At 44.5% G+C, this 26,928-nt stretch overlaps 1 protein-coding gene across 1 annotated transcript in view; it reads left to right on the top strand.

The window, feature by feature from the left end:
• The window catches only part of snphb (syntaphilin b), a 39,200-nt gene extending 13,424 nt beyond the window's left edge, over nucleotides 1–25,776 (top strand). The window contains exons 2-6 of the mRNA XM_014145974.3: nucleotides 14,175–14,312; nucleotides 17,373–17,492; nucleotides 19,671–19,781; nucleotides 21,578–21,730; nucleotides 22,110–25,776. Coding sequence (XP_014001449.1) covers nucleotides 14,263–14,312; nucleotides 17,373–17,492; nucleotides 19,671–19,781; nucleotides 21,578–21,730; nucleotides 22,110–23,841 — 2,166 coding nt within the window. The 5' untranslated portion in view covers nucleotides 14,175–14,262 and the 3' untranslated portion in view covers nucleotides 23,842–25,776. The remainder of the gene's footprint in view (nucleotides 1–14,174; nucleotides 14,313–17,372; nucleotides 17,493–19,670; nucleotides 19,782–21,577; nucleotides 21,731–22,109) is intronic.
• Nucleotides 25,777–26,928: the final 1,152 nt, after the last annotated feature.

Genomic DNA, 26,928 nt, shown 5'->3' on the forward strand with positions numbered 1-26,928 from the left:
CAGTGATTACAGCTGTGAGTCTTTCTGGGTAAGTCTCTAAGAGCTTTGCACACCTGGATTGTGCTACATTTACATTTTTTCAAAATTCTTCAAGCTCTGTCAAATTGGTTTTTGATCATTGCTAGACAAACATTTTCAGGTCTTTGCCATAGATTTCCAAGTAGATTTAAGTCTAAACTGTAACTCGGCCACTCAGGAACATTCAATGTTGTCTTGTTATTAAGCAACTGCAGTATAGATTTGGCCTTGTGTTTTATGTTATTGTCCTGCTGAAAGATGAATTAATCTCCCAGTGTCTGGTGGAAAGCAGACTGAACCAGGTTTTCCTCTAGGATTTTGTCTATGCTTACCTCCATTACGTTTATTGTTTATCCTGGAAAAACTCCCCAGTCCTTAACAATTACAAGCATACCCATAATATGATGCAGCCACCACCATGATTGAAAATATGAACAGTGGTACTCAAACAGGGTGCATGTTTTGAAATATTTGTATTCTGTACAGGCTTCCTTCAACTAGGTTAGCATTGTGGAGTAACTACAATGTTGTTGAACCATCCTCAGTTTTCTCCTATGACAGCCATTAAACTCTGTAACAACTGTTTTAAAGTCACCATTGGTCTCACGGTGAAATCCCTGAGCGGTTTCTTTCCTCTCTGGCAACTGAGTTAGGAAGGACGCCTGTATCTTTGTAGTAACTGGGTGTATTGATACACTATCCAAAGTGTAATTAATAACTTCACTTTGCGCAAAAGAATATTCAATGTCTACTTTTTATTTTATTTTACCCATCCACCAATAGAGGTGCCCTTCTTTGTGAGGCATTGGAAAACCTCTCAGATCTTTGTGGTTGAATCTGTGTTTGAAATTCACTGCTCAACTGAGGGACATTACAGACAATTGTATGTGTGGGGTACAGAGATGAGGTAGTCATTCAAAAATAATCTTAAACACTATTATTGCACACAGAGTGAATCCATGTAAGTTATTATGTGACTTGTTAAGCAAAATGTTTATTCCTGAACATATTTAGGCTTGCCATAACAAAGGGGTTGAATACTTATTGACTTGAGACATTTCAGCTTTTCATAAAAAAAATAAAAAATACATAATTACACTTTTTATGGGGTATAAATTCAGGCTGTAACACAACAAATGCTGAAAAAGTCAAGGCTGTGAATACTTTCTGAAGGCACTGTATACAAACTGCTTTAGAGATTCCATGGCTATGCAGAAAAACTGTCAGATCAACCGTTGGGCCTAATATGCAAATAACCTATTCCACAGCATTTGTTGTAGCCACCACTGCTCAAATATTCAGAAAACAGCCATGCTCAATTCTGACTGGTTTAAAACTGGCACATTTACAGTAATGTTGATTTAATGTGCACTGCCCCTGTAAAACTACATTTATTAAAGTAAATTCATACAGGTTCATAAATACCAGACTCATATTCTTAAAAGAATGATTATGAGTATTTAGACAGTGATTGAGAAAGTGTGTGTGTGCCCAGGGACATTATTACTGTCTGTCACGACTTCTACCGAAGTCGGTTCCTCTCCTTGTTCGGGCGGTGTTCGGCGGTCGACGTCACCGGTCTTCTAGCCATCGCCGATCCATTTTTCATTTTCCATTGGTTTTGTCTTGTTTTCCCACACGCCTGGTTTTCATTCCCTCATTACGTGTTGTGTATTTAACCCTCTGTTCTCTCCCCCCCCCCCCCCCCCCATGTCTTTGTGTGGTATTGTTTATTTGTAAGTGCTTGTGCACATGTTGACTGGTGCGCGACGGGTTTTGTACCCATGTCTTGTTACTCTTTATGCCGTTGGTTTTGCTATTTAACTGCTTCGGCTATTACTTAGTTCTGCTCTCCTGCGACTGACTTCCCTGCCACCGGTTACGCACCACTTACACTGTCACTGAACCGGTGTGACTCATTCTGTGTCTCTGTCCCAACCATAGGCTGTAATGTAAGTTGTGAGTCAGAATCTCAGAGCTTTTCACTGTTTCTTGTTCAAATACATTAATATACGCATGTTTGTATGCTCAGCAGCACACAATTTTAACACACTTCTCAGACTCTCACTTGATGTACAACATACATACTAGTGAGTGACGCAGGAAAGACACACTCTCTTATCTTTCTTCCTTTAACACATGCTACAGTGTCCTGTACATGGAATTCCTGGGTGTATATGAGAATAGTCAAGGTCACCTTTCCTTGAGAGAGCAAGGACATTCTGTTTCCCGAGTGTATGTGAGCGAGAGACCATGCTGAGATGTGACAGTGTGTTCATGTGCGACTGTACCGGTGTGTGCGTGATAAACATAACCATGGGGTGTGTGTGTGTCCAAGGTGTTAGATTCCATCAAGGATGTAAAGAGCTTTTACTGTGACTCCCACGAAGGTGCAAATTTATACTGGCGGTCACTACAGATACTAGACATGAGAAGGATAGATACGCATATGAGGCTTGATGGTAGATTAAGGTTTTCCCTACTTCTCTGTCTAGCTTCCTCCCTCGCTCACACTCCATCTCTGCCCTCCATTTCTCCCTCTCTTCCCCCTCTGTCAACATGTCTCTGTCCACTTGTGTATCATACCAAGGTTTGGGGGGCTCTCCCCCCCCCGGATAGCATATGAACACTTCATAAGCCATGGCAAAATGTTTAGAATTACAGGAAATTAGCTTTAAAACGGCAATATTTTATCTTTGCCCCATGGCAAAATATGTAGAATTATTGGGGGGACCTCATGGTACCTTGCAGGGGAACCTCATGAAATTGCGGTACGTCATTGTCACTTTCATCAGCTTTGAAGCTGCTTGCGTGCTGCTGTACCTGTCTGATGCTGCCCGTACCTTTGGCTGGGGATGGCGTTATATAATAGGGCTTAATAAATCCTGTATGAATGCCTTGTGATGTACATACAGATATACACAATATATATTTTTTTTAAGTATGTGGACACCCCTTCAAATGAGTGGATTCAGCTGTTTCAGCCACACCCGTTGCTGACAGGTGTATAAAATTGAGCGCACAGTCATGCAATCTCCATAGACAAACATTGGCAGTAGAATAGCCTTGCTGAAGAGCTCAGTGACTTTCAACGTGGCACCAATGTTCCCTCTAAACTGCACGCGTGCTGGACTGCCATGCAGAAGAAATATCAGCTTGCGCAGAGAAGCACGAGATTTAATTTCACTCAATTTCTAGAGTTTTCCCCGTTCGTCAACACAATCAACATTTCCCTTTACTGTGGGAATTGTGATCGAATCAACACAATATTATCCACTTTCAATGTAAAATACTGAAACAAAACAAACAATGCCAGACTTAGTATGCAAAACTAACTATGCAAGAGATTTTGTTAAAGACAGAACGCATCGGATTAGGATTCTATTGCATTGACAGGCACGACTCAGACCCATACTCTACATAGACCGGTGCACCATAACCAATCAGAGCTGAAGTAGGCCTACTGTATATTCAACTAGACAATTGCCATATATGGATCTATGTCCTTCACTTTGAACTGGACTGTGTTTACAGCATGAGCGATCGTGAGGAGATGCGCTTGTTTTGAGATCAAAGCTAGAGCTACATGTAGCGATGTGCACATTTGTTCATATTCTTTGCTAGTGAGTTATTAGCCCAGTTATAGACAATTTGTAGTCAGCAATAGGGGAGTGATTGCTTCTTACAAGGGCACAAAACGTGTGTATTTCTAGATATCTTTGAAAAGTGAGTCAGGTAAAGAGCTTTTTTTGTCTTTAAAGGGGCAGTGTTGTATTTTGAGACAGGCTTGAATAAGCTAAGTGACCAATAGGCAGAGGGTAGAATCATTTTTCGGATTCTCTGTAATAATAGTATGGGAATAATGATGCATTTTATTTTGTAAAGTGGTTTCTTGCATCAAACAGCACAACAACATTTCCAGTCACCTCCTTGTCTGAAGGACAAGTGGATGAACAGGTTAATGTCAAGCCCTGCATGTTTTTTATAAAAGGCTAATGGAATGTAGGCCTCCATTGAACACCACACATTGGCTACTACTGTAGGCTGCACAATAGAACAGCTATTTCCATGTTAAAATTTTCTGGGATGCATTTTCTCCATTGTTTTTGATGGTAGGCCAATCTGGTAGACCTACATTATGATCAAATAGCCACAGTAGCCAACTTGACCACTGTCAAAACTAACTAAAAGTGGGTACAGCCTCAGTGTTCACAGTAAACGCACACCTGAAGTTGCACAGAATTTTCACAACGCTCAAGTTTGCACTCAGCAGACCTGAAATGTGCTCAGCAATGCAAAAGATTTGAGGGAACATTGTGTGGCACCATCATAGGATGCCATCTTCCCAACAAGTCAGTTTGTCAAATGTTTGCCATGCTAGAGCTACTCCGGTCAACTGTAAGTTATTGTGAAGTGGAAACGTCTAGGAGCAACAACGGCTCAACCGCGAAGAGGTAGGCCACACAAGCTCACAGAACGTGACCGCAGAGTGCTGAAGCACGTAAAAATTGTCTGTTTGTTGCAATCGTCACTACCGAGTCACAAACTGCCTCTGAAAGCAACGTCAGCACAATAATTGTTCGTCAGGAGCTTAATGAAATGGGTTTCCATGGCCAAGCAGCCGCACACAAGCCTAAGATTACCATGCGCAATGCACAGCTTCGGCTGGAGTGGTGTAAAGCTTGCCGCCATTGGACTCTGGAGCAGTGGAAACGCATTCTCTGGCGTGATGAATCTTTACCAACTGTAAAGTTTGGTGGAGGAGGAATAATGGTCAGGGGCTGATTTTCTTTTTCGGTCTAGGCCCCTCAGTTCCAGTGACGGGAAATATTAACGCTACATTATGCAATGACATTGTAGACGATTCTGTGCTAGCAACTTTGTAGCAACAGATTGGGGCAGGCCCTTTCCTGATTCAGCATGACAATGCCCCCATGCACAAAGCCTTCATGGGGGCATTGTCCAGCGCCGACAGAGATGGCCGCCTCGCTTCGCATTCTTAGGAAACTATGCGGTATTTTCTTTTTTTATGTATTATTTCTTACACTGTTACCCCAGGAAATCATAAGTCTTATTACATACAGCCGGGAGGAGCAACGTCAACTTACCAACATTACGACCAGGAATACAACTTTCCCGAAGCGGATCCTCTGTTTGGTCCACCACCCAGGACAATGGATCGGACCCCAGCAGGCGACCCAAAACAACGGCGCCGCAGAAGGGGTCAGGCTTCTGGTCAGGCTCCGTAGACGGGCACATCTCCCATCGCTCCCGAGTATACTAATCGCCAATGTCCAGTCTCTTGACAACAAGGTAGACGAAATCCGAGCAAAGGTTGCCTTCCAGAGAGACATCAGAGATTGTAACATTCTCTGTTTCACGGAAACATGGCTCACTTTGGATATGTTATCAGAGTTGGTACAGCCACCTGGTTTCTTCACGCATCACGCCTACAGAAACAAATATCTCTCTGGTAAGAAGAAGGGCGTGGGTGTATGCCTTATGATTAATGAGTCATGGTGTGATCATAACAACATACAGGAACTCAAGTCCTTTTGTTCACCTGACCTAGAATTCCTTACAATCAAATGCCGACCGCATTATCTACCAAGAGCATTCTCTTCAATTATAATCACAGTCGTGTATATTACCCCCCCCCCCCCCCCCCTTCCCCCCCAAGCAGACACCTCGACGGTCCTGAAAGAACTTCATTGGATTCTATGTAAACTGGAAACCACATAGGCTCCCTAAATTTTATTAGCATATCAAATGCGCGACCCGGGCTGGCAAAATTCTGGATCATTGTTACTCATACAAAGCCCTCCCTCGCCCTCCTTTCGGGAAATCTGACCACAACTCCATTTTATTGCTCCCAGCCTATAGACTGAAACTAAAACAGGAAATACCCGTGCTCAGGTCTGTTCAATCCACGCTTCAAGATTGCTTCGATCACGTGGAATGGGATTTGTTCCGGATAGGGTCAGACAACAATATTGATGTATACGCTGATTCGGTGAGCGAGTTTATTAGCAAGTGCATCGGTGATGTTGTACCCACGGCAACTATTAAAACCTTCCCTAACCAGAAACCGTGGATTAACCTCTTACATCTAGACGTTCCGCTAGCGGAACACCTGCTCCAATATCCAATGATGGGCGTGGCGCGAAATACAAAGTCCTCGAACATCTTTTCAAACATGTGACTATTTTACACCATTTTAAAGACAAGACTCTCCTTTATCTAACCACACTGTCCGATTTCAAAAAGGCTTTACAGCAAAAGCAAAACATTAGATTATGTCAGCAGAGTACCCAGCCAGAAATAATCAGACACCCATTTTCAAGCTAGCATATAATGGCACAAAAAACAAAACCACAGCTAAATGCAGCACTAACCTTTGATGATCTTCATCAGATGACACTCCTAGGACATTATGTTATACAATACATGCATGTTTTGTTCAATGAAGTTCATATTTATATCAAAAAACAGCTTTTTACATTAGCATGTGACATTCAGAACTAGCATTCCCACCGAACACTTCCGGTGAATTTACTAAATTACTCACGATAAACGTTCACAAAAAACATAACAATTATTTTAAGAATTATAGATACAGAACTCCTTTATGCAATCGCGGTGTCAGATTTTAAAATAGCTTTTCGGTGAAAGCACATTTTGCAATATTCTGAGTAGATAGCTCGCCATCACGGGCTAGCTATTTTGACACCCACCAAGTTTGGTACTCACCAAACTCAGATTTACTATAAGAAAAATTGGATTACCTTTGCTGTTCTTCGTCAGAATGCACTCCCAGGACTTCTACTTCAATAACAAATGTTGGTTTGGTTCCAAATAATCCATAGTTATATCCAAATAGCGGCGTTTTGTTGTGCGTTCAAGACACTATCCGAAGGGTAACGAAGGGTGACGCGCCCGGCGCGTTTCGTGACAAAAAAAATCAAAATATTCCATTATCGTACTTCGAAGCATGTCAAACGCTGTTTAAAATCAATTTTTATGCGATTTTTCTCGTAAAAAAGCGATAATATTCCGACCGGTAGTCGTTGTTTTCGTTCAAAGACTGAAAATGAAAACATGGAGTCGTCTCGTGCACGCGCGCCCCAGTCTCATTGTTCTCAGATCGACCACTTACCAAATGCGCTACTGTTTTTCAGCCATGGCCTGCAAAGTCATCATTCAACGTTCTGGCGCCTTCTGAGAGCCTATGGGAGCGTTAGAAAATGTCACGTTACAGCAGAGATCCCCTGTTTTGGATAGAGATAACAAAGAAGGCCAAGAAATGGGCAGAGAGGGCGCTTCCTGTTTGGAATCTTCTCAGGTTTTGGCCTGCCAAATGAGTTCTGTTATACTCACAGACACCATTCAAACAGTTTTAGAAACTTTGGAGTGTTTTCTATCCAAAGCTAATAATTATATGCATATTCTAGTTTCTGGGCAGGAGTAATAATCAGATTAAATCAGGTACGTTTTTTATCCGGCCGTGAAAATACTGCCCCCTATCCATAAAAAGTTAATGGCAGTATTCATGCAAAACTGAAAGCCCTGCTTTTAATCAGAGCAAGGCGACCGGAAACATGACCGAATACAAACAGTGTAGCTATTCCCTCCGCAAGGCAATCAAACAAGCTAAGCGTCAGTAAAGAGACAAAGTAGAGTTGTAATTCAACGGCTCAGACATGAGAGATATGTGGCAGGGTCTACAGTCAATCACGGACTACAAAAAGAAAACCAGCCCTGTCGCGGACCCTGATGTCTTGCTCCCAGACAAACTAAACAACTTCTTTGCTCGCTTTGAGGACAATACAGTGCCACCGACACGGCCCGCTACCAAAACCTGCGGGCTCTCCTTCACCGCAGCCAACGTGAGTAAAACATTTAAAAGTGTTAACCCTCGCAAGGCTGCCAGCCCAGACGGCATCCCAAGCTGCATCCTCAGAGCATGCGCAGACCAGCTTGCTGGTGTGTTTACGGACATATTCAATCAATCCCTATCCCAGTCTGCTGTTCCCACGTGCTTCAAGAGGTCCACCATTGTTCCTGTTCCCAAGAAAGCTAAGGTAACTGAGCTAAACGACTATCGCCCCGTAGCACTCACTTCCGTCATCATGAAGTGCTTTGAGAGACTAGTCAAGGATCATATCACCTCCACCCTACCTGACACCCTAGACCCACTCCAATTTGCTTACCGCCCCAATAGGTCCACAGATGACGCGGTCAAACTGCACACTGCCCTACCCATCTGCACAAGAGGAATACCTACGTAAGAATGCTGTTCATCGACTACAGCTCAGCATAGGGTAGGAAAAAACATCTCGACCCAGCTGATCCTCATCACCGGGTGCGTTCTCAGCCCTCTCCTGTATTCCCTGTTTACCCATAACTGCGTGTCCATGCACACCTCCAAATCCATCATCAAGTTTGCAGATGACGCTACAGTGGTAGGCTTGATTACCAACAACGACGAGACAGCCTACAGGGAGGAGGTGAGGGCCCTCGGAGTGTGGCGTCAGGAAAATAACCTCACACTCAACGTCAACAAAACAAAGGAGATGATCGTGGACTTCAGGAAACAGCAGAGGGAGCACCCCTCTATCCACATCGACGGGACAGTAGTGGAGAAGATGGAAAGTTTTAAGTTCCTCAGCGTATACATCACGGACAAACTGAAATGGTCCACCCACACAGACAGCGTGGTGAAGAAGGCGCAACAGCGCCTCTTCAACCTCAGGAGGCTGAAGAAATTTTACAGATGCACAATCGAGAGCATCCTGTCAGGCTGTATCAATGCCTGGTACGGCAACTGCTCCGCCCACAACCGTAAGGCTCTCCAGAGGGTAGTGTGGTGTGCACAACACATCACCGGGGGCAAACTACCTGCCCTCCAGGACACCTACACCACCCGATGTCACAGGAAGGCCAAAAAGATCATCAAGGACAACAACCACCCGATCCACTGCCTGTTCACCCCGATATCATCCAGAAGGCGAGGTCAGTACAGATGCATCAAAACTGGGACCGAGAGACTGAAGAACAGCTTCTATCTCAAGGCCATCAGACTGTTAAACAGCCATCACTAACATTGAGTGGCTGCTGCCAACATACTGACTCAAATCTCTAGCCACTTTAATAATAAAAAAATGGATGTAATAAATGTATCACTAGTCACTTTAAACAATGTCACTTTATATAATGTTTACATACCCTACATTACTCATCTCATATGTATATACTGTACTCTATACCATCTACTGCATCTTGCCTATGCCGTTCGGCCATCGCTCATCCATATATTTATATGTACATATTCTTATTCATTCCTTTACACTTGTGTGTGTAAGGTAGTTGTTGTGAAATTGTTTGATTACTTGTTAGATATTACTGCATGGTCGGAACTACTTTAGAAGCACAAGCATTTCGCTACACTCGCATTAACATCTGCTAACCATGTGTATGTGACCAATAAAATTTGATTTGACTTGAAGTCCATACAAAAATAATTTATCAAGATCGGTGTGGAAGAACTTGATTGGCCTGCACAGAGGCCTGACCTCAACCCCATCGAACACCTTTGGGATGAATTGGAACGCTGACTGCCAGCCAGACCTAATTGCCCAACATCAGTGCCCATCCTCCCTAATGATCTAGTGGCTGAATGGAAGCAAGTCCCCGCAGCAATGTTCCAACATCTAGTGGAAAGCCAGAAGACTGGGCTTTTATAGCAGCAAAGGGTAGACCAAGTCCATGTTAATGCCCATGATTTTGGAATGAGATGTTCGACAAGAAGGTGTCCACATACTTTTGGTCAAGTAGTGTAGGATCTTAGTTTGAGCCAGTTTGCTACAGCAGGAAATGAATCCTGCAGCAACAGGAAATGTTAACTATTATGTGGATTATAAGTAATTGACATTTTTTAGGGGTTGGTACGAAAAATGTAAAGGAAAATCAAGTCTGAAATTTCAAAGTGGAAATTACAAACTTCATAAGCCTTTTTTAAAACCTCAAATACACAAGTGTTTAATTTCCTACATCTGTAGTAGGAAATATTGCCTCTGCCTCCCTCCCTGTCTACCTGCTCCTGTCAAACCAGGGATAGGTCTAGGCTGTATCAGAGAGGAAGAGGACAGGAAAGGCTTTTCCAGTGTCTGGAAACATTCCACAGAGTTCCTATTGTTATCTTTGCCCTATTATTTTGTGTGTGTGCGTGTGTTAGGTAAGAGTGTTTGTTTATTTCCGTATTTAATCATGTTCCCCTGTGTTCCGCATCAGAAGGCCTTGATTGCCCAGAGGGCTTGATGTTGCTTAGTGACAGCCATTAACAGGAAAGCTATCATGGACACAGGTGTGTCTTCCTGCTGCGTGGCACTGATTCATTTCTTCCTTTTTTCTACGATCTTTGATTGTGGGATTGTTGTTTGTCTGTTGTTTTCATATCAGCTTTACTTTTTTAGGGCTACTCTTTAAACAACAAATGAATGGATGAAATAGCGATTGTAGTTCTGTATTGAATGCCACTTAATTAACGTGTGATACAAGAACCTTGTTAGATCAATGCTTGGTGCAACAGATAATTCAAATGCATCACATCAGAGCATTAGGCCAGTAACCAAAAGGTCACTAGTCCGAATCCCCGAGTCAACTAGGTGAAAAATCTGTCGCTGTGCAGTTGAGCATGGCACTTAACCCTAATTGCTCCTGTAAGTTGGAAAAGAGCGTCTGCAAAAAAGTTGTACATTTTTTTTGACTAGGCAAGTCAGTTAAGAACAAATTCATATTTATAATGACGGCCTAGGAACACTGGGTTAACTGCCTTGTTCAGGGGCAGAACGACAGCTCTTTACCTTGTCAGCTCAGGGATTAGATCTAGCAACCTTCCGGTTACTGGCCCAACACTCTAACCACTAGGCTACCTGCCGCCCCTGAAAGACTAAAATGTAATAGAAATGTTTGCGTAACTGCACTGTTTGAGGAAAGTGCCAGATTTGGCAGCGGCGTAGGTGAAATTGTTATCTTCTTTCTATGTTGCGTGCTGCTCTCCTATGTGTGTATTAACTGTATTCATAAGAGTTAACAGCTGTTTTAACCATGCTACGTCACACCCTGTGGGTGAAGATGAATTATGAGTGATGAGGTGAGGTGATAACCAGCTGGGTCTCTCTCTGTAGCAGTCTCCTTGTCTCTCTGTAGCAGTCTCCTTGTCTCTCTGTCTCTCTGTAGCAGTCTCCTTGTCTCTCTGTAGCAGTCTCCTTGTCTCTCAGTCTCTCTGTAGCAGTCTCTCAGTCTCTTTGTAGCAGTCTCCTTGTCTCTCTGTATCAGTCTCCTTGTCTCTCTGTAGCAGTCTCTCTGTCTCTCTGTAGCAGTCTCCTTGTCTCTCTGTAGCAGTCTCTCTGTAGCAGTCTCTCTGTCTTTCAGTCTCTCTGTAGCAGTCTCTCTGTCTCTCTGTAGCAGGCTCTCTGTCTCTCTGTAGCAGGCTCTCTGTCTCTCTGTAGCAGGCTCTCTGTCTCTCTGTAGCAGTCTCTCAGTCTCTCTGTAGCAGTCTCTCTGTCTTTCAGTCTCTCTGTAGCAGTCTCTCTGTCTCTCTGTAGCAGGCTCTCTGTCTCTCTGTAGCAGGCTCTCTGTCTCTCTGTAGCAGTCTCTCTGTAGCAGTCTCTCTGTCTTTCAGTCTCTCTGTAGCAGTCTCCTTGTCTCTCTGTCTCTCTGTAGCAGTCTCTCTGTAGCAGTCTCTCTGTCTTTCAGTCTCTCTGTAGCAGTCTCTCTGTCTCTCTGTAGCAGTCTCTCTGTCTTTCAGTCTCTCTGTAGCAGTCTCTCTGTCTCTCTGTAGCAGTCTCTCTGTAGCAGTCTCTCTGTCTCTCTGTCTATCTGTAGCAGTCTCTCTGTCTATCTGTAGCAGTCTCTCTGTCTCTCTGTAGCAGTCTCTCTGTAGCAGTCTCTCTGTCTCTCTGTAGCAGTCTCTCTGTCTCTCTGTAGCAGTCTCTCTGTAGCAGTCTCTCTGTCTCTCTGTAGCAGTCTCTCAGTCTCTCTGTAGCAGTCTCTCTGTCTCTCTGTAGCAGTCTCCTTGTCTCTCTGTAGCAGTCTCTCTGTCTCTCTGTAGCTGTCTCTCTGTCTCTCTGTAGCAGTCTCTCAGTCTCTCTGTAGCAGTCTCTCTGTCTCTCTGTAGCAGTCTCCTTGTCTCTCTGTAGCAGTCTCTCTGTCTCTCTGTAGCTGTCTCTGTCTCTCTGTAGCAGTCTCTCTGTCTCTCTGTAGCAGTCTCTCTGTCTCTCTGTAGCAGTCTCTCTGTCTCTCTGTAGCAGTCTCTCTGTCTCTCTGTAGCAGTCTCCTTGTCTCTCTGTAGCAGTCTCCTTGTCTCTCTGTAGCAGGCTCTCTGTCTCTCTGTAGCTGTCTCTCTATAGCTGTCTCTCTGTAGCAATGAGACAGGTGTCTGTCTGTCTGTCTGTCTGTCTGTCTGTCTGTCTGTCTGTCTGTCTGTCTGTCTGTCTGTCTGTCTGTCTGTCTGTCTGTAGCAGTGGAGACTGAGTGGGTATCTGTCTCAGGCTGTCTGTCTCTCTGGGTGGCTGGCTGGCTGACTCTTTGTCTGTCTGTCTATATGACTTGCCTAGTTAAATAAAGGTAAAATAAAAATAATAATAATAAATAAATATATAGCATTGCAGGCTGAGTGGGCGTCTGTCTGGCCAGCTGGCTGGCTGGCTGCTGAGGGGTGATTCAACATGGTTACTCACCCTACACTGCAGGGTTGGGACAAACAGTACACTACTGCCCAACCCTGTCAGGCAAGGACAGAGGAAATGGGGACAACATAAACTACAGTGTGTACAGTGTAGCATTGTCTTTGAGAGTCTGAAGGACTGGCTTTGCTCACATAACGGTAGGGTCCTTTTTCATGATCAGAAACACAGGGCAGAGGGACAGAGGAAAAGTAAAGGAATAACTATATGGGAGTGTATTTTAGGAGAGGGGATGACAGATGAGGAGGAGGAGGTCAAGACCAATAATGAGAGGTAGCTCTGTGCCCACACAGACAGAAGGATGGGTGGGTTTATGGAGAAGCCTGAGGGAGATTTAGGGGCCAGGCTTATGGTGCATACTTGGCTCCTGAACTCACTAAATCCTGTGTTCTATGATTAATGGGATTAATCCCCTCTTTCCCTTCATGTACTCTCCCCCTCTCTCTGTCTCTCCTCATCTACCTCTGTTATCATACCTGCTGCTGATCTCTCCCTTTCTACCTCCCCAATCAGGTATGTGTCTCTCAATCATCACTGCTTATCTCCACTGACTGTGCATGGCCAAGAGATTATGAGGAATAGACATACTTGGCACATTGTTGACATTGAGACCCATATCTTATTTTGCAATCGGCATTTGCGCAACATTGCAATATATTTCAACTTGAGCTTTGATAGCATGTTAATTAGGTCGTATCGATAGACCGCAACGACAGTCGCAGGGCTTGCCTGACTTAGATTGTTATTTATCACTGAATCAAATCCATAAACCATTTGCTGTTGAAGCACAAACACTGCTCTCTACCGTCTCAGGCCTGTGGCCAGACTAGTAAGTGGTGATTGGCTGACTCTCCCTGGTGCTCTGTCTGGCTGGGCTGATCCCAGATATGTGCCATCCCTGGCTCCTGCCAGCTAGTCAGCACAAAGCACGAAGCTGAAACATCTATAGTTATCACCAAGGAAGTCAGCAAAAGTGTGTGTGTGTGTGTGTGTGTGTGTGTGTGTGTGTGTGTGTGTGTGTGTGTGTGTGTGTGTGTGTGTGTGTGTGTGTGAGATTTACTACCCACAAGGATAGTAAAACAAAGAAAATTCTTCCTCGTGTCGACATTTCCCACATTCCCATGAGGACAAATGCTATTTTAAGTTTAGGGGTTAGAATTAGGGGAGGGCTTAGGGAAAATAGGATTTTGAATGGAAATTAATTTTAGGTCCCCACGAGGATAGAAAAACAAAATATGTGTGTGTGTGTGTGTGTGTGACCTCACTGACTTATTCATACTTGAAAACAATTGCATGTTTTGTCGGTTCAGAACAGTGTGTCATGCCTGGTCCACAGTGCCACCGAGTCGGTGCCTGTTTGTGTGCTTGTATAGAACTCACTGTGTTCATTTGTCTGTTTTCCTCTCTCAGGCTGGCTGTCACTGCAGAGCTGAAGCTGCAGAGTGAGAGAGAGACAGAGAAATACGAAAAGAGAGGGCGAGAGAGGCTGTCTGGCTCCATGTCTGCCCCTGCGCCTTCCACCCAGAGGTCTGCGTTGGGCTCACGCAGGTACAGCACTGCATACACACCTACACATCTGAAACTCCTACTCTCTCCCCACTGGGCGCAGACGTCAATTCAACGTCTTTTCCACGTTGGTTCAACGTGGGTGGCAGGTAGCCTAGCGGTTAGTACGTTGGGCCAATAACCTGAAAGGTCACTGGTTCGAATCCCCAAGCCGCCAAGATTAAGAATCTGCTGATGTGTCCTTGAGCAAGGCACTTAACCCTAATTTGCACCCGGGGTGCCGTACTTCTACGACTGACCCTGTAAAACAACACGTTTCACTGCACCTATGCGGTGTATGTGACAGTAAAAAACATAATTGAAATGATGTGGGAACAATGTTGATTCAACCAGTCTGTCCTAATTTTTCTAATTCATCCTCTATCGCTCTCCTTTCATCTTCTTTTTAGATTACCTTCACACTCTCATGTTCTCCACTTAACCCCATCTCTTATATAAGTACACCCTCATTTATTTTTGACTCGTCCTTTTAAAATCCCTCGTACTCCATTTTACTAATCTCCCGTTTCTATTGAACAGCCCTATTTTGCTCTAAATCCTTCTCCTTTTAACTTTTTCAGTCAACCTCTTAGTCAACCTCTCTCTCTCTCTCTCTCTCTCTCTCTCTCGCATCTCTCTGTTGTTCTCTCTACCTCATCCATTTTCTCTTCTTATCATCAGCCACAAGAAATGGTCAGGGGTGAAGAATGTGGGTATGTCCCTCCCAGAGAACATGTTTAATGATGTGATGTCTCGCTGAGTATTGAATGCTGTGTGTGAACTTGTGTTTGTCTTTATTGCTACAGGGGCTCACAATCTCCTGGGTGAGCTGAGGCTCAGTTTTGCTTCAGTCCCATCAGCTGCTGAGCTCCATAAGCGGTTACAGGACAATTTTCTCTCTCTCTCTCTGTCTCTCTCTCTCTCTCTCTCTCTCTCTCGTCACAGTCGCGTCAGCACTTTAGAGCTTTGCTTTTCTCTCTTTTTTTCCAACATGGTTGGTTTGACCATGTAACTGCTTTGTCAGCTAAAATGAATGCAGTGGTGTGTTGGGATTATGGTAAGAGTTGCTATAAAGGGAGTGAATGATTGGATCTCCGTTTATTTAACACACTGCAACTATATTGTGAACTTGCACTCTGTCTATTTAAAGTTGTCTTTACGTTGATACTGTATTTCACTGCAATGAATTACTCATGTCCAATGTCCTAGCTACAGCCGGCTTGGAAAACTGGAGCAAAGATAGAACCCAGCTCTGGTCCTTTCTGTCGTCTCTCTCCCTAGATTCAACCCTCTGAAGGCTCTGCAGCCCAAACGGCGCTTGCAGCAAATGCTGTCGTCCTCCTCCTCGCCCGTGCCTGTACCCGTGCCCGCGCCCCCTGCGTGAGACACCCTTCAGTTATACTGTCCCAGAGAGCATGCTCATGTGCCGTAGTCATAGCTGGACAGACCGGCACAGACAGAGATCCATTGATCTTTGACATTCACTGATAAACCCTCCAGATGCACCAAACAGAATTGGTGGTACACTGACATATGCCAATATTATAGCCAATAGCTTGATGAGGTGATTGACTGATTTAACAGTGCATTTACTGAAGAGTACAGCTGTTAAAGTAGTAGTGCTGGCTGGTCAGTCACGCTGGACGATCTCTCAAACCATCTTCAAACCGGACCGTAGTTATTGTGTGGTAGTTTATAAGAGCAGTCTCTCTGTCCCACCACATTCTCCTCTCACTTCTTGCAACCACTCTGTACAGGACTATTCCTCACACAGCGTCAGCACAGCCTGCGTACACATCATAACACCAGCTTGCCCCACATCAGGCACTTTCACACCAGGGTCCATCTCAAAGGAGAAGAGATGTAATGATGGACTGAAATTGTGCCGAACCTTATTTAGCCCACACATTTTACATTTTATAGACCTTTCTTTCCAGGCTTGCTTCCGCTGCATTTCTCAGCTTGACCGTTTTCTGTTTGTATGCTGTTGGCCTTTGTCATAACCTGACATAACCCTTCCTAAAATAAAACTGCTTCCAACAGCTGGTTCTATCTGTTTGGCACTGCTTATCTCCTCCCACCCAGTCTGGAAGCCATTGATTGGGCAACACTACTGTCCTCCTGGATAACTGCCAGAATTTGATTGCTTTGTTTAATTGCCTGTCATTAGTAAATGTACCAATTTGACAACAGTAACACTAGTACAGGACAGGAGTTGCCCATCACAGTGCCCCTTCCCCATTCCTTCACTAATAAAATGTAGAAACTACATGAATATGATTTCAACAGAATTTCATTCTACTTTCTTTTGTTTTCTTCTTTTCCCAATTGTTAATTCTGCTGACTTTTTGGGGTTTCTTGCTCTGATGTTGTTTTTGTTAAGGGTTATGTGAGGTAGGAATTTCCCCAGATTGCAGGCTGTAATTGTGTATATTTTTTGGTGTGGTCTCTGATGCCACTGCTCACCTTTCGTCCTGAGGGGGACAGTAGGGGGGCAGGGTAAGAAGGCAGAAATGTGTCTGGTCCACATGTCAGCATCTTAATCATGGTTTAATCATTTCTTTGTTTAGGAGAATAATGTTTAGATGAAGTCATCTTCAGATGCCCTGTTTGCCTATAGCAGACCTCGACAGGGCAAGTTCATGTCTCGTTAGTAGTTGTAATATGCCTATGCTCTCTCTCATTAAAGAACAAAGCTGTATTTACACACATCAGTGTAGAGGAATCTCCCAGAGCCAAGGATTAAGTTCTAATGAGCCCGTTTTTAAGGAGAAGTAATACTTTAATCCATTTCATTCTAAATTAATTTCTCATTCATCATTAGCCAGTGTTTCTGCTCTAAACAATCCAGGCTACGGTCTTTATTTTACTTTAAACAGTCTCACTATCAAACTAGATAGGTACTCACTTTACTTACCCCATGATGACCATTGTTGATGTATTTGGCCACCACAGGGTATAAGCCCTAAGTACTATTGATGTTTGTCACTGGGTTCTAGCCTGAATCTCAGTCTGACAGACATCACTATCTCCTCACTATAATAGCTTGTTGTCTTTGGTTAGGTTTGACTATTGCAGGTTCATAGAGCTAGACTACATTCCAATGGAGACAGACTATATGGTTTCAATGCGCCCAACGGATCGAGGATATCTCACTACCAAGTCTCCGGAGCGGCACTCTCGGTTAGCACAACTCTCCCTTTATCCCTCTCACTCCGTCAATTTTTTGTTGTTGTATCTCTCTGACTTCGTTCCCTAGGCATGTGCAGTGCATTCAGAAAGTATTCAGACCCCTTCCCTTTTTCTACATTTTGTTACGTTAGACTTATTCTAGAATGGATTTAATAGTTTTTTCCCTCATCAATCTACACACAATACCCCATAATGACACAGCGAAAACAGGTTTTCAGAAATGTTTGCAAATTTATAAAAAATAAATAAAAACAGAAATACCTTATTCAGAACTTTTGCTATGAGACTGGGAATTGAGCTCAAGTGCATCCTGTTTCCATTGATCATCCTTGAGATGTTTCTACAACTTGATTGGAGTCCACCTGTGGTAAATTCAATTAATTGGACATGATTTGGAAGGCACACACCTGTCTATAGAAGGTCTCACAGTTGACAGTGCATGTCAGAGCAAAAACCAAGTCATGAGGTCGAAGGAATTGTCAGTAGAGCTCCGAGACAGGATTGCGTGGAGGCACAGATCTGGGGAAGGGTACCAAAATAATTCTGCAGCATTGAAGGTCCCCAAGAACAAAGTGGCCTCCATCATTCTTAAATGGAAGAAGTTTGGAACCACCAAGACTCTTCCTAGAGCTGGCCGCTCGGCCAAACTGAGCAATCGGGGGAGAAGGGCCAAGGGTTACTCTGACAGAGCTCTGTGGAGATGAGAGAACCATCCAGAAGGATGACCATCTCTGCAGCATTCCACAAATCAGGCCTTTATGGTAGTGGCCAGAAGAAAGCTAGTCCTCAGTAAAAGGCACATGACAGGAGTTTGCCAAAAGGTACCTAAAGGACTCTCAGACCATGACAAACAAGATTCTCTGGTCTGATGAAACCAAGATTGAACTCTTCGGCCTGAATGCCAAGCGTCACATCTGGAGGAAACCTGGCACCGTCACTACGGTAAAGCATGGTGGTGGCTGCATCATACTGTGGGGATGGTTTTCAGCAGCAGGGACTGGGAGACAAGTTAGGATCGATGGAAAGATGAACCGAGCAAAGTACAAAGAAATCCTTGATGAAAACCTGCTCTGAAGCAAAGGTTCACCTTCCAACAGGACAACAACCCTAAGCACACAGCCAAGACAACGCAGGAGGGGCTTCGGGACAAGTCTCTGAATGGCCCGGTCAGATCCCAGACTTGAACCCGATCGAACGTCTCTGGAGAGACCTGAAAATAGCTGTGCAGCGACGCTCCCCATCCAACCTGACAGAGCTTGAGAGGATCTGCAGAGAAGAATGGGAGAAACTACCCAAATATAGGTGTGCCAAGCTTGTAGTGTCATACCCAAGAAGACTCAAGGCTGTAATCGCTGCCAGAGGTGCTTCAATAAAGTACTGAGTAAAAGGTCTGAATACTTATTTCAATGTGATATTTCATTAAAAAAAATTGCTAACATTTCTAAAAACCTGTTTTTGTATTCTGTGTAGATTGAGGGAAAAAAACGATGTAATCAATTTTATAATAAGGCTGTAACAAGATCTGGAAAAAATCAAGGGGTCTGAATACTTTCCGAATGCACTGTATTTAGTCTTAATGCCAATTTATTGAATGACAAATGTATATTGTCATTCAATATGCTTTTTAAAGTCTTAATTGGAACTTTTGATAACTTGTTCTGTTGTTGAGCATCACTAGATGTGGGATGTTAGAGCGTTATGGTACAAAGTCCATGGCATGTAGATTGAATCCAGGTACTTTCTAAACCATCACATGCAAGCTGATCTGTTGTTGGCTGGGAGTAACCTTTCACTTTTGGCATTCTCATTTATTGATAGGCGTTGCAGACATGATTGAAGTTCTACTTTGTCTTGGCTTTTGGTTTTCTTGACAGCTTTCATCTACTCAAAGTGCATGGCATCTTTGAGCCATCATGTAATATCATCTGTGTTACAGAGCATACTATATGTCCTCCTTCATCATGGCCTTTTAATGTATGTGTCTGTCTTGGCATGTTTTGAGTCTGTGTTTTTTAGTGGGCATGTTTGTGGGTGAGTTTTGGGCATGATTTAATGTTGGTTGAGTTTTATTGAGGCAGGATTTGTTCTGGTGTTTGATAATGTCAGTTAATAGTACTCTGTCTGTCTATATTGCCTGATGTATTAACAGTCCCTCTCACTCTGGTACAGAAGGACAGCTGCCCCAGTCAGCAACAGAGATCCCTATGGCAACGCCTCTCTCAGCAGCAGCAGCACTAACTCTGGCTCCTGCAAGGGCAGTGATTGCAGCCCCACCAAGGGGTAAGACAGAAATTGGCTACCCCATCAATCTATAAGACTAAGGGCTCTATTCAATCCGTATCGAGGAAATTCAGCGTCCCAGGGTGATTGAAATTTAAAGGCAATGTTCCCGCATTAGCTGAGACTGCATTCAAGATAAACACTGCCGATTTCCGCTTAATAGGAACTTACCTTTACATTTCTTCAGCGATACAGATTGAATAGAACCCTATGGCTAGCCTGCTATGCCCCATGTTGGTATCATTCTCCAACATGGGAGAATGAGTGCCTACTGCAAAGTAGCCTACAAAGTGTTATGTTTTGTATTATAAGGACATGTTTTTAAAGGTCTTATAACTTGTTAGAAGAATGTATGAGCCATAGCCCTTGACACTGATCAGCGCCTAAATTGGAACGCAGTGGCTATACATGACATCAGAGCACAGGGTCTCCGCTTCACAGCTCTGTAAGGGTTTTGACTGACAGCCGTTCTGAACTTGAGCACGACAAGGAGTTGCCCCCATCCCTCCCGCTAATTGGGCAACTTCTGAAAAATGTTTGTTGTCTGACTGAGAGAAGGTGTAAATTACGAGGACTCTCTGTATTTTGAAAGATGAGATGTTGAAGATTATAATAAATACCTCTGATGTCCTACAAGCAAGCTAAACACACATGAGCCCAAATGTGCACTTCACATTTACATATCATAAGACTCACGTCGTATCCGGTGTCAACGTTTATGATAACTATGTTTGATGTACAGTTACAAGGTGACATGGCGTTATACCCTGGGTTGTCCTGAACACAATGAGCCTGTGTTTGTTGTATTGTGAACAAAATCTGCCGTGGACCACGCATCTGAATACACTCATGACTCTATTCTATTTGCACCAAAATTATGATCCGCTTCTCTTAATTGCCTTGTGAAAACCTAACACTGTAAGATCGTATCTCGATGGGACAGTAGTGGAGAAGGTGGAAAGTTTTAAGTTCCTCGGCGTACACATCACGGACAAACTGAAATGGTCCACCCACACAGACAGCGTGATGAAGAAGGCACAGCAGCGTCTCTTCAACCTCAGGAGGCTGAAGAAATTCGGCTTGTCACCAAAAACACTCACAAACCTTTACAGATGCACAATCGAGAGCATCCTGCCGGGCTGGATTTTTGTTTTAGATTCCGTCTCTCACAGTTGAAGTGTACCTATGATAAAAATTACAGACCTCTATATGCTTTGTAAGTAGGAAAACCTGCAAAATCGGAAGTGTATCAAATACTTGTTCTCCCCACTGTAGTTGAAGATTCTTCTTTGAGTCATAAAAGTGCATTGAAATTACTTGAGAACTGTGCACATTTTGGAGAGGTGTGTGGTCACTTGGAGACGCCAGTTAGTCCTGTCACTCAAGACAAAAAATGGCAAGGGTTTATGTTGTACTGACCCCCAAAGTATTTTCAGATTTCATTATCAACAAATGTGGTGAAAAGTACAGTAAATGTAAAATGCTAATAAAATCAACAGTGTAATGTTTGGATTCAGTCTTGTGTTAGATGAACTGTGTCCTCACATTTAGTCTAATCATTTTCCCGTAATCTCTAAACTGTTCCCTTTTTAATTGCTACCATGGGTATGCAAATGCTTTCCATATTTCTTCTGTAAGAAACATTTCAATTTATCGCTATCCATATAGGCCAATTCCAACGAGTGTAAGGGGTTTTAATAATGTCTTATAATGAAGCTTATAGAAGATAATGGATTTCAATAGATCTTTGTTTCTCCTGTTTCCGCTCTCTCTCTCTCTCTCTCTCTCTCTCCAAGGCGTCACATGAAGGCATACGCCTCATGTACAGATAACCATGGCATCCGCCCCCCTCCCCCAGAGCAGTACCTCACACCCCTGCAGCAGAAGGAGGTGTGTATCAGGCACCTGCGGGCCCGCCTCAAGGAGTCAGTCGACAGGCTGCAGGACAGGTGAGACACACAGAAGGACAGACTGGTGTGATTCTCTAGCCAAAAGGAAGATCTTGACTTGGACCATTACATTTTCACATTTACTCTGGTCTCGTTCAAACAAGTACATTTACATTTGAGCATTTTTTGTTTTGGAAATGTTATGCGCTTTTGAAATATAGATTTGAATGTCAATTGCTACCCCATTTCCATCAAATGACCCTCATAACTCTTTCATTTTGTAATTATGTTGATATTTAAACATCATTTTTTGGAGGCAAATTACTAAATCGCTAAACATTATTACTAAATCTCTCTTTTAAACCTCCCTTGTTCACTCCCTCCGTCTCTCTCAACCTCCCTTGTTCACTCGTTCCTCCTTCTCCTCTGTCTGTCTCAGGGACTCTGAGATCGATGCGTTGAAGACCCAGCTGTGTCGGATGCAGGAGGACTGGGTTGAAGAGGAGTGTCACCGCGTGGAGGCCCAGCTGGCTCTGAAAGAGGCGCGCAGGGAGATCCAGCAGCTCAAGGAAGTGGTGGACGTAGTGCGCACCAACCTCAGCTCCAGTGACTCCACCGACACCGGTGTCCAGAAATACTTCCAGGACATCAACGTCCAGAACCACAAGCTGGAGACCCTGCTGCTCAGCATGGAGCTGGCTCAGAACGGGGTGGCCAAGGAGCAGGAGGCTGCTGCAGCAAGAGGAGTGGCAGGGGGTTCTCGGGCTGGGAGGCCTGGGACTGCGGGATCATGGCCTGGGAGTAGTCCCGCTGCATCAGGGACTGGAGGGGGTGGCTCCAAGAGTCTGTGTGGGTCCTGTGACGGCTCCCCCGCCCGTTCTCTGACCCATAGTTCTACCTACACCAAGCTGAGCGACAATGCGCTGGGGGATAAGAACGGGAATGGCCTGTCAGGGGAGGAGAACCATGACAGCGGCTTTGTGTGCTGTGGGGAGAGTCGCAGTCACAGTGCAGCAAGCAGTCACAGGGCAGACTTACTCCTGGAGGCAGCATTCCTATCTGAGGAGACAGCCTCACTGCTCAGCACCTACTCCCACCTGCCACACTCCTCCACCTACGAGAAGCTGTGCACCGGGCAGGACAGGGTGGTGCCCCTGCGCTGTGCCATGGGTGGGGCGGGCAGCACCAACCACTCCTGTCTGTCCCACCACCACCTTTACCTGCACCACCTCAGGGAGCAGGCCGTCCAGACAGAGAGCTGCCCCGTCCCGGTGGGGTTGGGCTACGCCTCTGACCTGGACACCATCGCCGAGCGCACCTTCCGCTCTCAGGCCTGCAGCCCCACCTCCACCTGGGTCTCAGACGAGGGAGAGGACCTGGACTCGGTTACCATGACGTCAGTCACCATGACAACCCTCACAGCTACAACAGCTGAGCCCGCTCCTGGTACTCCTTTACCCTGCTCTGCCTCTGTCTCCTGTGCAGTGGATATGGCCTCCCTATCAGTGAAGGAGGATGGGAAGATGGTGGGAGAGTTGGAGAGGCATATAGAGGTAGTGGGGGAGGGCGCAGTGGGGATGGTAGAGGTAGGCAAGCAGCAGGAGGAGGAGGAGGTGGGGTTGGTACAGTTGTGTAAGCAGGAGGAGGTAAAGGTGCTGGGGTTGGTGGGGGATGGGAAGCCAGGGGAGGTCAGGGAGTTAGATCTATATAATCAGAGGGAGGAGGTTTTGGAGGTGAAGAATCAGAGAGAGATTGAGGAGGTGAGGTCAGTGGAGGTGGAGGAGCGGCCCCACACCTCCCAGCCCAGGAGCAGCTCACTACAGGAGATAGCTGGGGTGACAGTGGTGGAGGTTGATGATGATGAAGAGGCTGAGGTTCAGGGAGCAGTAGGGGGAGCAGAGGAGTCTACCTCTTCTGAGTCTGGACCCGCAGTGAAGAGCTACTGGAGCCGCCACTTCCTGGTGGACCTGCTGGCAGTGGCAGTGCCCGTGGTGCCCACGGTGGCATGGCTGTGCCAGGGAGCACGGCGCGATGGACTGCCAATTTACCACTTTGGCTCACTGCTGCGTGGCTGCTGCACAGTGGCCCTCTCCTCCCTGCGCAGGGGCGGGGGAGTCAGGCACTACCCCGTGGGCACGGGTGGGGGAGCCATGGGGGGCACAGAGATCTGAGAAAGGCCCCATGACACCCTGGGAACTGCACACACACAGCACTACCCTCTCTGGTCCTGGGTCCTGGGTTTGTCCTCCACCTGAAGTACTGGGTAAAGAAAAGAGGGGAGCAATGATTTTGAATAAATTATTCTGAAGACAGGACAGCCCCAGCAAACCGTATAACCCTCTCCGGTGGTGGCCTCTTCCACCTCTTCTGCTAGACTGAGAAGGGACACCAGGATGTGTTGAACTGACACGAAATGGTGGAACTGAACGATTCAATGGATACTGAATGACCTGAGTGTGACTGATGGTGATTGTAACCACTCTCTCTTGTGTGCAGGGAGACTGAAAGGTCTGTCCGTCACTGTGACTCTCTTTATTGGTCCAGTTCCATTTTGACTCGTGTGTAAGTATGTGTGTGATCACACGACATGTGTGTTGTGAGTGTGCAGCATGCGTGTTCTTCTCTGTGTTGTATTGCGTTGTGTAGCCAAAGCACCTAGATGTCTGGAGGCAATCGTAGCCATGGTTGTGCAGACGTTGGTATGCTCATTTACGAGTGAATGACTGGAGTCTTGACACATGGCAGTTGCCCCCTAAAGGTACCAGGCAAGCTGCTGCTGTACATTTCTGCTTCCTGTCACTGGTGTCCTAGATTAACAATCACTCTTGTAGCATTAAGTCCATGTCCATTGTCCAAGAGTTAGTCATTCCAGATCCATGAACCAGAAACATCTCAAGAAGGAAGCAAATAGAGATATAATAATTGAAACTAAGTTTATTTTTCTTTCAACAATAGGGAAGGGATTATGGACTTTGAGGATTGTGATGGCAATTTGTTGTTATTGGGGTGTTTGCAGTGTTATGCCTGAGTTGGAAGAATCTGAGTGTCTTATTGTTTTGGACTGTAATAGATGTAAAGTCATTGATGTGAAATAGTTGAAAGACTGAGCAAGCAGACTGTACTGTAATGTTTTAATATAAGTCTTTGTTAGCGATTTATGAGCCAAACAAGGGCTAACTGATGTCCACAAGATTGTGATGCAACCAACAAGAACAGTCCTTTGAGTTGAAGTATATTGAGTTCTTTAGAGAAGAAACAGGATAGATCTTATTTCTTTAGTAATGTATTAACAATGTTTTGCACTATTATTCACTTTATGAGGTTAAGCAATTACTTGAAGTCAAGTTTGTGTGTTTCCAAAGTCGAAAGCGGCCACAGTTTTGCTTCTGAGGGTTTTTTGTGTTCAATATACTTTCTAACAGATATAGCTGTATAATGGAATATGTTTCAAAGTAAAGGTGCCATTTTCCTTTGAACACTGAAAACTGTTGCCTTCCGTCCATAACTTTATTTTCCTGTGCACAGTGTTTTAGCCATAGGGAATATCCTTCTCAAAATGTTTTGCTGCTTTCTGGAATGTGCATTTGTGGTGTTGTTTCTCTATTCCTCTTCATTTCTGCTGCTTGACAATCCCTTCTGTGCGTGTTTTTGCTCATTTAACCTCTTCACGATGACTTCCAGCACCTATGAATAGTGAAACACACGAGCAGCACTGACAAAATAGATTGACTGGTGAATTAATGAAATGCTTGGAGTTGTCTTACACACCTTTCACTGTTGTCATGCGCTTTAGATTTTAACACTTTCCACAACCCTGTTGGAATTTCTAATGTGTCTTGATATTGTGCGTTGCTGTAGTTCGTCCCCTTCATGTTTCATCATCGTGACCTGTGAATGGTCCCCCTGCCGTTTGTAAAACCTGCTTGGTGTAAGTGGTGAGGAAGCCTCTGCATTTTTAAATTAAAAGCCATACTCCTTCCTGTAAGGTGAATGTGTTTGAGAATGTCTCTAGCAGAAACACAATGATGAAAATAGTGTGAATGATACTCATATTGATATGCATTTATAGATGACTCACCTGAAGTCTCCGCAACCCCCCCCCCCCCCCCCCCGGAGTGTTTGTGGCAGACTATTTCTGATGTTTTGGCCAATAATTGGAAAAACATCTGATCTGTTTGGTCAAATTACAAATTAGTGGCAATTTATCAGAATTTGGCTACCTGTGTAAACAAAGCCATTGTGGGCTTGTTAAACCTGTACTGGACTATTTTGTATTTGTCAAGCAATTTCATTGGTGTTTTAACAGTAAAACAACACCCCTTCATTATGTACCTCTACGCACAACAAATCAAGCTTAACAGTAATGTGTGTGTCTGTGGTGTTAAGTGAATTACTAAAGGCTAACGGGTCATGCTTATGTTGTAGTTACCGTCTGCTAATTGCTTGTTATTGCCCCACGTCTTCGTATTTTCCTGAGTTTTGAAGCATAATTAGATTTCTGATGTTCTGGTCTTGCCACCATAGTACTTTAACAAGCCCAGCTCTCTCCATCGCACCACCAGATGCTTGATTTGATAATGCACTGCTATGACGTTAAAGTGTATCTGTCCTTTGACATTTTATTTTGGGATAATTCCCTTTCCCCACAGTGTACCGTTTTTGTGTGAAATGCTTTAAGCATCAACAAAGATGATCAGGGTGATGGGTTTATTTATAGCTCAAAAGAACTACCCAAATCACATTGGGAGTCATTGGACTTTGCGTTTGGACATACCTGTAGGTCATTGGAGCTTACATTAGGACATATCTATAGGTCATTGGAGCTTACGTTAGGACATACCTATAGGTCATTGGAGCTTACGTTAGGACATACCTGTAGGTCATTGGAGCTTACGTTAGGACATACCTGTAGGTCATTGGAGCTTACGTTAGGACATATCTGTAGGTCATTGGAGCTTACGTTAGGACATATCTGTAGGTCATTGGAGCTTACGTTAGGACATACCTGTAGGTCATTGGAGCTTACGTTAGGACATACCTGTAGGTCATTGGAGCTTACGTTAGGACATACCTGTAGGTCATTGGAGCTTACGTTAGGACATATCTGTAGGTCATTGGAGCTTACGTTAGGACATATCTATAGGTCATTGGCGCTGACGTTAGGAGATACCTGTAGGTCATTGGACCTCGCATTTGGACATACCTGTAGGTCATTGCTATATATATATAGCACTTAATGTTGATAAAGCGCTATATAT

Source organism: Salmo salar, chromosome 15 (genome assembly GCF_965601325.2).
Source record: "Salmo salar chromosome 15, fSalSal1, whole genome shotgun sequence".
Lineage (NCBI taxonomy): Eukaryota > Metazoa > Chordata > Actinopteri > Salmoniformes > Salmonidae > Salmo > Salmo salar.